The 15578-nt window shown below is 38.6% G+C and overlaps 1 protein-coding gene across 4 annotated transcripts in view; it reads left to right on the top strand.

The window, feature by feature from the left end:
• The window catches only part of ODAD2 (outer dynein arm docking complex subunit 2), a 257613-nt gene that overhangs the window by 169745 nt on the left and 72290 nt on the right, over positions 1–15578 (top strand). For all 4 annotated transcript variants that reach the window (XM_049881739.1, XM_049881742.1, XM_049881741.1 and 1 more), the window contains 2 exons: positions 12969–13157; positions 14418–14639. In XM_049881739.1, coding sequence (XP_049737696.1) covers positions 12969–13157; positions 14418–14639 — 411 coding nt within the window. The remainder of the gene's footprint in view (positions 1–12968; positions 13158–14417; positions 14640–15578) is intronic.

The following is a 15578-nucleotide window of genomic DNA, read 5'->3' on the forward strand; positions in this document are numbered from 1 at the left end:
CTCCTATTCATCACTCCCTCCTCCTCCCCTTGAACTCTGGCTATCACTGATCTTTTATTATCTCTAGTTTTTTCTAGAATATCATACAGTTGTAATCATACAGTATACAACCTTTTCATACTGGCTTCTTTTACTTAGTAATATGCATTTAAGGTTCCTCCATGTCTTTTTATGGTTTGATACCTCGTTTCTTTGATTTCTGAATAATATTCAATTGTATGGGTATATCCCAGTTTATCCATCCACCCATTTAATGGTTCTTTCCAGTTTTTGGTGATTATAAATAAAGCTACTATAAACATTTAGGTGCTGGTTTCTGTGTGAATGTAAGTTTTCAATTCATCTGGGTAAATACCCAGGAGCATGGTTGCTGGATCATATGGTAAGCCTATGTTTAGCTTTGTAAGAAACTGCCAAACTGTCTTCCAAAGTAGCTGTACCATCTTTTATTTCCACCAGCAGTGAATGAGAGTTCCTGCTGCTCCATCTCCTTCTCAGCATTTGGTACTGTCAGTTTTTTTTTTTTTTTTTGGGCGGGGAAGGGATTTCAGCCATTCTAATAGGTGTTTTTTTTTTTAATAGGTGTGTAGTGGTGATTTTTCCCTTTTAACTCTTAAGGTAATATTACTATGTGTTTAGAGCAGAAAGATAACTCTAACTGTGATGTGGTGAGTGAAGGCATCCAACGTGGTGTCAAGCAGTGCAGGCGCCAACCTTTGTTGGAGAAACTTTTAGGTTAGATTGAAGGTCAGCTGGATGTATGTGGTCCTCCAACTTCTTAACATCCCAGGGAGAGCCTTGCAGGATCCAAGGACCTCTGTGGTTTGTTCTTCAGGAGAAGGACTCTACCCCTTGTTACTGTACATTTTAAAGGGCAATTTAGAAAGAACAGGGAACACCTGGCCACACCTTTGGCAATAGGGGCTGCTATGTGTATGAGAATGGCTTTGCAGGTCGGAGAAAACCAGTCAGAGCTTGGGCAGCTGCTGTCCAGGGACACAGTGTACTTGTGCTGTTATCACCAGACAGACTTCCTGGTGGAGGGATCCTACCAGGGCCAGCCATGAGATGTGCCTGTCCTTGCTTACAATACCATCCTAACTCAAAGTCCCTACTCACCCTTCGGTCAATTCCAACTTAACTCCTTTATCAAAACTGTTCTTGCCAAGGTTACCAAAGTCCTCCATGTTGTTAAATCCAATGAAAAATTCTTAATCCTCATTTCACTAAACTTCTTAGCTGTTGTTAGCTGCTATCAAGCCAGCCCCTGACTCATGATGAACCCATGTACAATGGTGCACAATGCTACCTAGTCCTGCACCATCCCTGTGACCGATTTTGAATTGGACATTGTGATCCATAAATTTTTCATTGGCCAATTTTTGGAAGTAGATCACTAGGCCTTTCTTCTTAGTCTGTCTTAGTCTAGGAGCTAAGATTCTTAGTTGTTGTTAACCCAGTGCCGTAGAGTCAATTCCGACTCATAGCGACCCTATAGGACAGAGTCAAACTGCCCCATAGAGTTCCCAAGGAGCACCTGGTGGATTCATACTGCGGACCCTTTGGTTAGCAGCCATAGCATTTAACCACTACGCCACCAGGGTTGTTAGTTACCGTCAAATTAGCTCTGACTCATGGTGATCTTGTATGTAACAGATTAAACGTTGCCCAGTCCTGCGCCATCTTCATGATCGTTGCTATGTTTGAGTCCATTGTAGTGACTATTGTGTCAACCCATCTCATTGAGGATTTCCCTTGTTTTCACCGACCCTCTGCTTTACCAAACATGATGTCTGTTTCTGACAATTAGACTTGCCTGATGCTATGTCCAAAGTAAGCAAGCCAAAGTCTTGCCATACTCACTTCTAAAGAGCATTCTGGTTGTATTTCTTTTAAGACTGATTTGTTCATTTTTCTGGAAGTCTGCAGTATATTCAATATTCTTCACCAGCACCACAGTTTAAATGTGTCAGTTCTTCTTAGTAGCACTCCATGTGTTTTCTTCTTGAAAACAATCTTTTCTTGAATTTTGTGGCAGTTAATCATCCTTGCCTTTATTCTATCTTTTTAGCCACTAATTTTCCATCTTGTTTGTTAGCCTTGTTTCTTCAAGGTCCCCCCAAAATGATAGCCTCTCACTGCTCATCTCTGGACTTCCTTCTCATTCTCTAATCTTTTCTCTGCAAGTTACCTTACAACCCTTAAAAGAGCCCCTCTTTGCCAACAACTTGACTCAGGCTTCTCTGTGATCTACTAACTTATATATTCAACTTGGATCCACTTGGGTATTTTATAAGCATCTCATAGTTAATACTTCTACAACTTAACTCTTTTCTTCTCTCCCTAAATGATAATATTCTAATAAAGGAAGTCACTGTCTTTCCCATTCCTTAAACAAAATACCTGGAATTAATCCTTGATATTTCTCTTGCTCTTATTCTCCATGTCTGGTCCATGCCAAGACCTATGAGTCTAACTCTAAAGTATTTGAAATCAATCCACTGCTTTTTATTTCCACTGCAAGGGTGACCAACTGTTCTGGTTTGCCCAGGACCAAGAGGCTTCCAGATGTGGGACTCTCAATGCTAAAACTGGGAATGTTTCAAACAAATCTAGCCTATTCATTAGCCTATCCACGCACAAACCAGCTTAGGACGCCATTGCCTCTCACTTACACTGCTGCAGTCACTTCCTATCTGACCTTCCTGCTTCCACTCTCTTACCCCTTCAATCTTAGAATACATATAGAATAGCATGTTAAGATCATAAATAGGATTATGTAGTTTTCCTCTTTAAACCCTTTAACTGCTTTCCATTACAATTAGGGGAAATTACAAAAACTTTAACAGGATGTTCAAGTCCCTTTGTGACCCAGTCCTTTCCTATCTCAAAACTTTGTCTCAGTTGGGCCATTCTCTAGGCATCTATCAATGGCTTCTTTCATTTTCTTGAGAACATCAAACTTTTTTCAGCTCATGGTGTTCATTTTGCCTTTGCATGGTTGGTTCCTTTATATCCTCAGGTCTGCTCTATCTGGAGTTAGTGTCCCAGCTGTTCTCCTTTATGCTGCTCTGTCCATTTTCTTCTAAGCACTTAGCACACTTTCTATGTATCTTGTTTATTGTCTGTCTCTCTTGTATGTCCCCACCTCCCCAGTGGTGTATCCTTATCCCAGCATTGGAATGAAATGAAGGACCTAAGCAGTTTGTTGCTGCAGCTATAGCCGCTAACCGAGTATAGTAAGTGCTCCATAAATAACCATTGAATTCTTGGGTACTTTTTTTTTTTTACCAAAGCATTTTCGTGAGCGGACAAATCTGCTGCAGAATTAAGCTTGTGCACAGCACCTACTGACACCATAGTTTCCTCCAAGCCTGTACACATCTCCCACATTGTCCCCCTTGGGGATGGGGACAAAAATTCTTCTTGCTGTCTATGTCCTTTCTGTATCATGTATCTTTTAGTCAGTGAAAGGAAAAGAGAGCAGTGTGAAGCCTTCCTCAAAAATGAGACCCTTCACATTCCAGCAAAATGACAGGATAGTTTTCACTGTAGCAGTAAACTGTAGGGATATCAAAATTTCACCAGCATGAATTCACCTGCAGAGACTGAAGAAATAGAGCTTCCTTCTGTCTGCTGTTACAGCAGGTTATTAATGGTTTTTTTAGGGATCAGTTTTCATGGGTAATTGACACTCCTTCAAGCATTACAGAGAAATAAAAGGAACTCAATCTTTCTGTAATTCTTTCCAAAATGAACAATAGTTTCCTTATTTTACAGGTTAAAATTTAAACTTTGAGCTGTAATAAAAAAAAGTGTTTATTCTTTTTGAACAGCTTTTTTGTGATATAACTTACATATAAATTTTGCCCTTTTAAAGTGTACAATTCACTGATTTTTAGTGTCTGGGCAGAGTTGTGCAAATATCACCACTAACGTTAGAAAATTTTCATTATCTCAAATGAAAGTCCATACCCATTAGTGATCACTTCCCATTGACCCATCCCCTCAGCCGCTGGCAACTAATAACCTGCTTTCTGTTTCTATGGATTTGCCTACTGTGCCGTTTAATGTAAATGGAATAATACAGTATTTGACCATCTGTGAATTGAATTCTTTTACTTAGTATGTTTTTAAGGTTCACCCAGGTTACAGTATTCTTTTTTGTTGATGAATAATATTCAGTTGTATGAACATTTCACATTTTGTTTATCCATTCTTCAGTTGGTGGACATTCGGTTTTGTTTCTATTTTTTGGTTATTGTGAATAGTGCCGCTATGAACATATGTGCACAAGTTTTTGTTTGAACATACATTTTCAATTCTCTCGGGTATAAACCTAGGAGTGAAATTGCTGAATCGTATGCTAATCCTATGTTTAACATTTTAACAAATAGCCGTACTGATTTCCAAAGTGGCTGCACCGTTTTACGTTCCCTCCAGCAGTGTACGAGGGTGCTAGCTTCTCCATATACTAGCCGATATTTGCCATTGTCCATCTTTTTGATATAGCCATCCTAGTGAGTGTGAGGAAACCCTGGTGGTGTAGTGGTTAAGTGCTACGGCTGCTAACCAAAAGGTCGGCAGTTCGAATCCACCAGGCACTCCTTGGAAACTCTATGGGGCAGTTCTACTCTGTCCTATAGGGTTGCTATGAGTCAGAATCGACCCAACGGCAGTGGTTTGGTTTGGTTTGGTTTGGTTTTGGTTTAGTGAGTGTGAAGTGATATCTCACTGTGGTTACTTTCCATAGGTCTTATTTCTTGTTCAGTCAGTTTCAGTAGTTGTGTCTTTCTAGGAATTTTTTCCTTTCATCTAGGTTATCTAGGTTTGTTGGCATACAGTTGTTCATTGTATTCCCTTATGATTTTCTTATTCCAGTAAGGTTGATGGTGATGCCTTTCTTTCATTCCTGATTTTATTATCTTTTTTCCCTTGGTCAGTCTAGCTAAAAGTCGATTTTGTTGATCTTTTTAAAGAACCAACATTTGCTATTTTTGAAGTTCTTTGTCTTTCTATTCTCTATTTCATTTAAAAAATTAGTTTGCTCTTCTTTTTTCATTTCTTAAGTTGGAAAGGTTAGGTTATTGGTTTGAGATCTTTTTAAATAAAAGCATTTGCAGCTATAAATTCCCCTACTCACTATTTAAAGGAGATCATGCTTAGTAGAGGGTCAGCAAAAATGATAGAAGCCTTCAATGAGATGGATTGACACAGAAGTTGAAACAATAGACTCAACCGTACAAATAGTTATAAAGATGTCGCAGGACTAAGCAACATTTCATTCTGTTAACATAAGGTCACTATGAGTTGGAGCTGATTCGACCGCAACTAACAACAAATATTTGATCAAATTAAATTTTGACAACTTAAGCTTTTAGAAATTCTCTAAAATATAAAATACGTTTGATTTTGTTTCTGTTGTGTGTATAGAAATAATAAAGGCTTTATTTTTTTGAGGAAAACTCCTGTGTTTTATAAGTAAGGCTTTATTTTGACAAATAAGAAAAACATTTTCAAAAGGATTAAAAAAATAACCACACTAATAGCAACTAACAATTTTTAAAGATCTTTAAAAATCCGAGATGCTGGCTCCCACCCCCAGATATTCTGATTTAATTGATATGGGGTGCAAGCTGGGTGTGAGGAGTTTGAATAGCTCCTCGGGTGATTCTAGTGTGCAAACAAAGTTTGAGAACCATTGTCTTAACAACTGTGTTTTCTGCTTCTCTAAAACAAATTTTCAAAAAAATAATGCTTGAATAAATTACTTCAAAATATATAGATAACTCACTTGGTTTTTCAACCATATCTCTTTTATATGAAAATTGTTCAACCCAATTAATACAATAAAGGGTTTAAAAGCTCCTTGGAAACCCTGGTGGCGTAGTGGTTAAGTGCTACAGCTGCTAATCAAGAGGTCGGCAGTTCAAATCCACCAGGCGCTCCTTGGAAACTCTGTGGGGCAGTTCTACTCTGTCCTATAGGGTCGCTATGAGTCGTATTCAACTCGACGGCAGTGGGTTTGGTTTTGGTTTGGTTTAGAAGCTCCTTAAGTGCACTATATGGAAATCTTGAGTGTACAGTAATTCATTTGGAAAAGATACAGTGATTCCAGCTGACTTCAAAGCTGCTGAAATAGCTCTTGAAGCCAGCCATGCTTCCAGGAGTATAGTGTTTAGATCATGGGAGTTAAGACTCCCGCTACACTCTGCTCTGACTGGATCACATCTGGGATCCATGTTAAACTCTGGTGTGTTTTTGGAGGAACTTTTGATAAAGGAGATCTATGAAACCATTTTTGTCATGGGCTGAATTGTGTCCCTCCAAAATATATGTCAACTTGGTTAGGCCATGATTTCTGGTATTGTGTGATTGTCCACCATTTTGTGATCTGATGTGATTTTCTTATGTGTCGTAAATCCTGTCTCTGTGATGCTAATGAGGCAGAATTAGAGGTAGTTATGATAATGAGACAGGACTCAATCTACAAGAATAAGCTGTGTCTGAAATCAGTCTCTTCTAAGATATAAAAGAAAGAATCAAGCAGAGAGTTGGGGAACTTCATTACCACCAAGCAAGTAGAACCAGGAGCATGCATCCTTTGGACCAGGGGTCCCTGTGTTGAGAAGCTCCTTTCCCCAGGGCCAACAGAGGGAGAAAGGCTTCTAGAGCTGGCACCCTGAATTTGGACATCTAGCCTTCTAAACTGACAGAGAATAAATTCCTGTTTGTTAAAGCCAGCCACTTGTGGTATTTTTGTTACAGCAGCACTAGATAACTAAGATAATTTTATATGAAAATTGTTTGAAGGTACTGGGGATATTTCATCACAACAGAGAAAACAAGGGAGACTGGACAGCTGGCTTCAAATATGAGAAGAACATTCATGTAGAATAGCATTTGTTATATTAACATAATATTGTATTTCAGGTTCGTTATGAGTTAAATACGCTCATCTGCTGAATGGGAAGCTAACCACACTTTCATGAAAAAATGTGATGTAATAGGCCCAACAACAGAAGAGATTGGAAAACAATCACTTCATATGTTGGAGACTTCTATTTTTGGAGTATAGTAATTCATATAGTTAAATTTTGTTTTCTTTCAAGATTATGGTTTCAAGTTTTGTTCTTAGCCTGATCCAGGTAACTTAGCTCAACTCCAGGTAATTCAGCATTTGACTGAATCTTAACAGGAAAGTACTTTCTTTATCTTAATGAATCTGTTGATTACTGAGTAAACCAACACTCTGCAATGGAATTGATTATGACTCATAGCAGCCCTATAAAACAGAGTAGAACTGCCCCATAGGGTTTCCAAGGAGCAGCTGGTGGATTTGAACTTCCAGCCTTTTGGTTAGCAGCTGAGGTCTTAACCACTGTTCCACCATGACTCTGATTACTGAGAATAAGGGGGAAAATTGGAAAAATGTATATCAAAAAATCATACAAATGATAGCTATTTTATGATAATATGACTTACATTTATTTAGTACTCGCACTTGTTACAAACTTCTTGCAAATATGTCATTGGTTAAGAATGTCATTGAATTAACTGTTTAAGCCTCTGGATATACAATACCAAAATCCTTCACCATTGAGTTGATTCCAAATCACAGCGACCCAATAGGACAGAGTAGAGCTGCTCCATGGGGTTTCCAAGGAGTGGCTAGTGAAGTCAAACTGCCAACCTTTTGGTCACCAGCCGTAACTCTTAACCACCTGTGCCACCAGGGCTCCAGACATACAATAGTGCCTCATAATACAGACCTCCTTATTCATGGAATATTGCATCTAAAGCAGAATCTCCACAAGACATAGTAAAATGGAAAAATCACAGATGTCTGGGATATTTAAAAAGATTTAAAAAAAATTAAGCTAAGGAAGCAGGGGGGAGAAAACCCACCACTAAATCTATTCTCCTTATTTTACTGGTGATCTAGTTACGTAAAGCTACCCCTCAAAGTATAATAAACTTTATGCTATGTAGATCTAGACTATGAGGACTGTATCAATTTTTTTTACCTGAAACTAATTTATATTTCCTTTAATTTTTTTTTTTTTAATTTAGAAGGAAAAGGGTAATAGTTGATATTATAATTTCGAGTTTTGAACTACATTTAAGAGTGTAGGTAATGCTGAATCAGTGATAATTTTTTTAAAAAGCTGTAGGACTTGTTAACAACTAGGAACAGAGCTAGGATCTTATTGTGGTAGAGCCACACAAACAAACTCTCTGTTCTCCTTGAGCGTACACAGATAGTCCCCAACTTACAATGTATTCAAGTTATGACCAACTGCACTTATGTTTTGTTTTTTTGTACATCTTATAGTTAAAAAAAAAAAAAATTTTTTTTTTTTTATAGTTAGTAGCATATAAAAAAAACATACCAAACCCATTGCCGTCGAGTCGATTCCGACTCATAGCAACCCTATAGGACAGGGTAGAACTGCCCCATAGGGTTTCCAGGGAGCACCTGGTGGATTCGAACTGCTGACCTTTTTGGTTAGCAGCTGTAGCTCTTAACCACTATGCTACCAGGGTTTCCACATACTACATAAAATGTTAAAATATATCTATCTGTAAGTTTTTAAGTAATGTTTCCAACCCCCAAAGACAAATAAAGATTGACAGGATTTATAAAGATACTGATAATAAAAGGAAATAATAATGAAAACTAAAAAAAAAAATGAGGTATTCGATTTTCGTCAGAACCAACTTACGATGGAACTGTCAGAATGGAATCCCGTTGTAAATCGGAAGCTACCTTTTGCTTATTCTGCTCTGAAGGTAGCATTTTTGAAACTTCTTATCACAATATGCTATTTTTAAGTCTTTTCCAAATACTCTGTTCTGTATCTTACCTTCTCTCTGTGGCACAAAGTGATGCTTTTATAGCTCTTCCAGTTACAAACAACTTTATCTTCAGTCGTGTTGCACTCGCCTTGTATCTGCTTTAAAGTTGCAGTACGCGTATCTCACCTCCTCACACCACTGCCAGTTCTTTTTGCTGGAGGCAGAGCGGGACTTTCATACCCATTGGTTTAATTGCTCTTTGCCAAAACATCCAGTTTTCTGTTTTCCTCCTTAATCTGTAAACAGCATCTTAATATTTTCCTATTAGTTGAATTTTAAGTGAACATCAATATTTTGCGGTTTTACAGTTTTCAACTTATGTATGTACTTCATTTTGTAAAATTTGAACTTGACACCTTTTCCTACTTTTCCAATCATTCAAGCTGTATTTTAATAGCATTATAAAGGTGTTTCATATTCTCTTTCTCAATTACTATTTTTGTTTGTCTTACCATTGGCAGATATCATTGGCAAAATAAGTTGATCTTTTTGAAACTATTAACCCCTTAACTTGTAAAGATCCTTCTGATTGTTTAATATGGCTTAATATGAAAAATTTAATTATTGGTACTTCTGAGGACACAAGGGGTCGTGGTGGTGCAGTGGTTAAGTGCTTGGCTGCTAACTGAAGGGATGGTGGTTTGAACCCACCAGGCGCTCCGCAGGAGAAAGTTGTGACAGTCTGCTCCCATAAAGATTACAGCCTTAGAAACCCTATGAGGCAGTTCTACTCCGTCTTACAGGGTTGCAATGAGTCGAAATTGACTCGATAGCAACGAGTCTAAGTACACAGGGTATAGTGAAAAGACAGTAAATGAGACATCAGGAATCTGAGGTTAATTTTCAATTTTGTCATTAACTATCTAGGAGCCTTGGACAAATCACCTAACTTTTGTTGCCTCTGCGTCTATAAAAAGGGGATGTCATGACTTCCTTAAGGGAGATGTATGTGGAAGTCGATTTTAAACTGCAAAAATCAGGCTGTCATTGTTTATACTCTTACTGTTATTGGAGCCCTGGTGGCCCAGTGGTTAAGTGCTACGCCTACTAGCCAAAAGGTCAGCAGTTCGAATCCACCAGCTACTCCTTGGAAAACCTATGGGGCAGTTCTACTCTATTCTATAGGGTCGTTATGAATCAGAATTGACTCCAAGGCAATAGGTTTGGGTTTTTTTTTTTTTTTTGGTATTATTGTGATTGAGGGTTTTCGCATTGCAGATGAAAAATTTGAATTGTGCATAACCAACATTGTACCGGTGGTGCAATTGGCAAAGACTAGTTTTTATGATATGTGAGAAGGTGGGGAATGTGGTGAATTTGCCCAGTCGTTTAGCATCAGCAAAAGACAGTTTTGGCAGAGTAATTCCTTTTTCCATCCTCAAATATACTGTCTTCCTTTCCACAGAAGCTATGGAGGCAATACGTCATATGTTTAAAATCTTTAAACCTAAAGAGAAAAAAAATTTCACCTTCAAAACAAACGAAACTTAGAGGGGTCTGTAGGCTTTTGGATCTAACGTTTCACTGTCCCAAGAACTGTGAACGTTATAAGACTTCAGTGAGCCATGCCCATGATCTCATTGAGACCTTGGCTCCCTCTATCTCATACCATGCACCTTAGGAAGTTCTTGGACCAGCAGCAGATGTGATCACTTTTGATCTTTTTCCCAGCATGGCCCCAGTGCTATGGCTTGCTCTCTCCGCTGATAAAGCAGTGAGGGAGTCAAGAAGTCATGAGATGCTTTATGACGTTGACTTGGGAGTAGCAAGGCTGATTCGACATTTGTCTTGTTGAACCAATCTTATCAATTTATATTCCATCATACGTAGTTAATACTTTTTACTTTTTTGTATTTGTGACTGTGACTAAGAATCTTAAAAACATCTCACAACTCACCAGTTGCCACTGAGCTGACTCCAACTCATGGCATGTGTGTCAGAGTAGAACTGTGCTCTTTAGGGTTTTCACTGGCAGATTTTTCAGAAGTGGATCGCCAGGCCTTTCTTCTGAGACGTGTCTGGGTAGATTCAAGCCTTCATCCTTTTGATTAGCAGCTAAGCGAGTTTTGCACCACCCAGGGGCTCCATCTTAAAGATATAGTCCCCTTTATACTTTTTTTTTTTTTTTTAATGATTCAGCAGGTTTATTGAATATCCACTGTGTTACAGACAGAAGGCTATTTCCTAAGGGGGAATTAAAGAAGAACAAGACCAGCTGTCTCTGTTCTTGAAGAGCTCACAAATTATTGGGAGAAGGACCCACAGGCAAATAATTACAGTACAGTGAACAAAAGGCTACAGATGCCCTTGACTGCAAATGACTTGAAATCAGATTTTAGGCTTAGTTGATTTGGCAGCTCAACAATGTCTTCAAGGACTGAGGCTATTTTCCTCTTTCTCCCATTCCCAGTGTGACTTGTAATGATTCCTTCTCATGAGTAGGAAAACTTTCCCAGAAGATTCCTAGGAGACATCCTCTCAGACTACACTGGCCACAACTGGGCTAAGCAAATCATTGGCAAGAAGGATGTGACTCCCATGGTGGGTTTAGGCCAATCAGGAATTAGCGCTGGACTGTGGAGGCTCTTTTTCTTTAATTCTTGTGTGTGAGAGGTAGACACCCAAACAAAATCAAGGCTTGGCCACAAAGGCAGAATTGGGGAAATGGATTTTGGAGAAAATGATACTCTAAGAGTATGGAGGGGAGGAAGTAACCAATAATAAGAAAGGGATAGGGAAAACTTCATGGAGGAGGTGTTTTTTAAGCTACTACTATGAGTCTGAGCTTGCAGGTAAAAACAAAAAAGAAAAAGGAAAAAGAAAGTAAAAGTAGAAAGCCAAGGAAAATGAGGGAAATTCTCAATGAGATGGATTGACACAATGGCCTCAACAACGGACTCAGACATACCAAGAATCTTAAAGATGGGGCAGGACCAGACAACATTTCATTCTCTGATACATGAGGTTGTCATGCATCAGAGCCAACTTGACCGAAACTAGCAACAACAAAGATAATAACATATTCAAAGATGTGAAAGAACGTGGCACTTTAGGGAACAGCAATAATTCTGTGAGGCTGGAGTATAGTTCATGCAAAAGCGTATACTGGGGAATAAGACAAGAGAGTGTGGTTTGGTGGACTCATAGTGGCCGTATAGGACAGGATAGAACTGCCCCATAGGGTTTCCAAGGCTGTAATCTTTACGCAGGCAGACTGCCACATCTTTCTCCTGTGGAGTGGCTGGTGGATTTGAACTGCTGACCTTTTGCTTAGCAGCCAAGTGCTTAGCCACTGGGCTCCCAGGGCTCCTTCTCACTCTCACATCTGTATTAAAGGATGATTTCTGCACCCAGAGTCCCCTTCTCACTGGATAACTACTCATCCCCTCTGCTTTAGCTTACAAACATCCTCTTGGGGAGGCAGTCCTTGAATCTCTGTACTAGCTAAGATTCCCTTGTTGTTTGTATTGTAGTATCTTTACCTCCCTCTCCTTAGTGCTGGTCATAATACTTGTGATTTTTTAGTGCCTGTTTTCCCCACTACATTATAAGCAACATGATGGCAAAACAGCGTATTTCTTATTTACTGTTATATCCCTAATAGCTAGCAGTGTCTCCCATGTAATAGTCATTCTATAAATATTTTTTGAAACTTAATTTTATGTGTGTATTATATATGTGTGTGTAATTTATATATATATATATATATATATATATATATATATATATATAATGTATGCATGTATAGATATTAGAAACCCTGGTGGCGTAGTGGTCAAGAGCTGCAGCTGCTAACCAAAAGGTTGGTAGTTGAAATCCACCAGGCACTCCTTGGAAGCTCTATGGGGCAGTTCTGCTCTGTTCTTATAGGGTAGCTATGAGTTGGAATCTACTCAACAGCAATGGGTTTTATGTATAGATATTATAGACATACATATATATATAATACATACATACATAGAAATTATGTGCAATTTAAAAATAAAGTGAGTTTGTCTTTCACGCCAAAGGTGTACCACATAGATGTATCGCTGCTTTCTGCTTTAGGAAAAAATACCCATAAATATAGGTTTAGTTTTTATTATATCTTTATTTTTATTTTTATCTAGGATGCTGGAGAAATGGTTCGTTCTTTTGTTGGTGGCTTGGAACTTGTTGTCAATTTACTAAAGTCAGACAACAAAGAAGTTTTGGCGAGTGTTTGTGCTGCTATCACCAATATAGCAAAAGATCAAGAAAATCTAGCTGTTATTACAGATCATGGGGTCGTCCCTTTATTGTCCAAACTCGCAAATACAGTAAGTAACACACATGCTTTTATTTTAATACATGTCACAAAATGTCAGGGCTTAGTGGCAATAATGACAAGCTTAAAAGTCAGGATACCTGGATTCAAGTTTAATATTCATCACTTATGAGGTTTGCAGTTTTGGTCAATTTATTTAATTTCTGAGGCTAATATATGTGAAAATGTATTTTAAACCATAAAATGTTAATATGCAAGGTTCTTGTAAAAAAGAGGCTTGTTGTTATTCGTCATTGGCAAGTAAAGTGGTGGCAAATATAAGTACTATTAAAAAGTATTAACTCTCATCTGCAGGGCTCCTTTTTTTTCCTCTCATCTTCACCACCATCGTCACTATTATTATCCTTAAGATAATTGTCTGTGCCAATATTACAAGCTAAATGTGCCTCCCTGGCTTAGCAAGCTCGAATCGATGACATTCTTGAGCTAGAAGACTTTGGCACTCACTGGGTTGTGAGATGAAATAAGCAGGCTTAAGAGACAATGACTTCACCACGACCAGAAGTATTTGAGCATAACTTGGACTACCACTTGGAACAAATGTTGTGGATCAGAAATTCAAACATCGGAAGGATTCTTGGTCTAGAGGACTTTTTAGGGCCAACCTAATACTGAATTGCTAAGAGTATCTGCCAGTTTCAGTTGTGGCCTGAATCAAGAGAACAGCACAATTAATAAAGAGAAAATAAAATCCTATTCAGTTATATTACATCTATATGAGGTACTTATATACAAGCAGAGGGGTATCATCTGCGTAAAGAATACAAAAAGAAAAAAGGAAGACTCAAAGCACATCATTATGTCTGACACGCTGTCTTCTCCTTTCAGAAACCAAGGTGTGTTATTGATATAGACGTATTCCTAGGGTGAAGAAGTAGAGGCAATCTACTTATCCCAGTTATTTGAAAAATTCCCTTAAGAATATCTAACAGTGTAAATATTTTTATTGCTAAACAATTTGCTGATCTGTAACTTTGTGTTCTGGGTGGACTTACGAGGAAATCAAGCCTCGAGCAAATGGCTGATCACTTTTGAGCAAACTATCTCCATTAAGTTCAGAAAATGACACAAGTTATGGTTGAACTTTGCTCCATTGATGACCCACCAAAGCACTAGCTCCCCTTAAGACACCCCCGAAGTAGCCCTCTCTTGACTCATTGACATCTTAGTTGGTAATAAAAATCTAACACATAAACATGATCTCACAGGATCATTAAAATGCCTTTACCACAATTCATTCTCCTTTGTGCAGAATAACGATAAACTGAGGCGTCATCTAGCAGAAGCAATTGCACGTTGCTGTATGTGGGGCAGAAACAGAGTGGCCTTCGGTGAGCACAAAGCAGTGGCTCCACTAGTGCGTTACCTGAAATCAGATGACACCAACGTGCACCGAGCAACAGCTCAGGCCTTGTACCAACTCTCAGAAGACGCTGATAACTGTATCACCATGCATGAGAATGGAGCCGTAAAGGTACAGTGGAATGCCTTTGTGATTTAGGCCAAGTTAGGCAAGTGTAGGCTGGAAAAAACGTAAGTGATTTTAAGGTTTTACTAAAGAGGGTATTTTAATGAGCCAAGTTATCATGGCTGTGCTGTAGAAAAGTTGTATAGATATAGAATTTTTCTAAGACCAAAGAATATAGAATGTACTTAGCAAAATAAGTAATCATTCCATAATTTGCATTTGGTTAAAGCAAGCACACAGTGCGTGAACAATCAGTAGTATTCACAATTCTATTTAATATATTGTTTACTTGGCAGGTAAATAATAAAAGATAGTCATATCCATATGTCATTGTTGTTAGGTGCCATCAAGTTCATCTTGACTCATAGTGACCCCATATGACATAGTAGAACTGCCCTGAAGGGTTTCCTAGGCTGTCATCTTTACGGGAACAGATGGCCAGGTCTTTTTCCTGCAGAGCCGCTGAGTGGGTTTGAACTGACAATCTTTTGGTTAGCAACAGAGCACTCAGCCATTGTGCCACCAGAGCTCCTTCATAACCATGTAGGCACAACATAAACAGCAAAGGAGCTGGCTGTCAACAGGACTTAGGGTTCACAGTTGTCACCATAGTAACAAAAGACCAACTCAAAGACCTGATTTTTTTAATATCTGGGCATCAAGCTTTCTGTGCCTTTAGCCGATATACAGGAGTCCCACAGTTAAGTGCTTGGCTGCTAACTGAAAGGTTGGCAGTTTGAATCCACCCAGAGGTGCTGTGGAAGAAAAGCCTGGTGATCTACTTCTGGAAAATCACCCACTGAAAACTCCATGGAGCACAGTTCTACTCAGACACACATGAGGGCACCAGGAGTCAGAATTGACTCTATGACAACTGGTTAACCCACATACAGATAGGAGAGTTTCTGCACATAGACTTCCATGTAATGACACACTGGAAATCAC

This window comes from Elephas maximus, chromosome 4, assembly GCF_024166365.1.
Source record: "Elephas maximus indicus isolate mEleMax1 chromosome 4, mEleMax1 primary haplotype, whole genome shotgun sequence".
NCBI lineage: Eukaryota > Metazoa > Chordata > Mammalia > Proboscidea > Elephantidae > Elephas > Elephas maximus.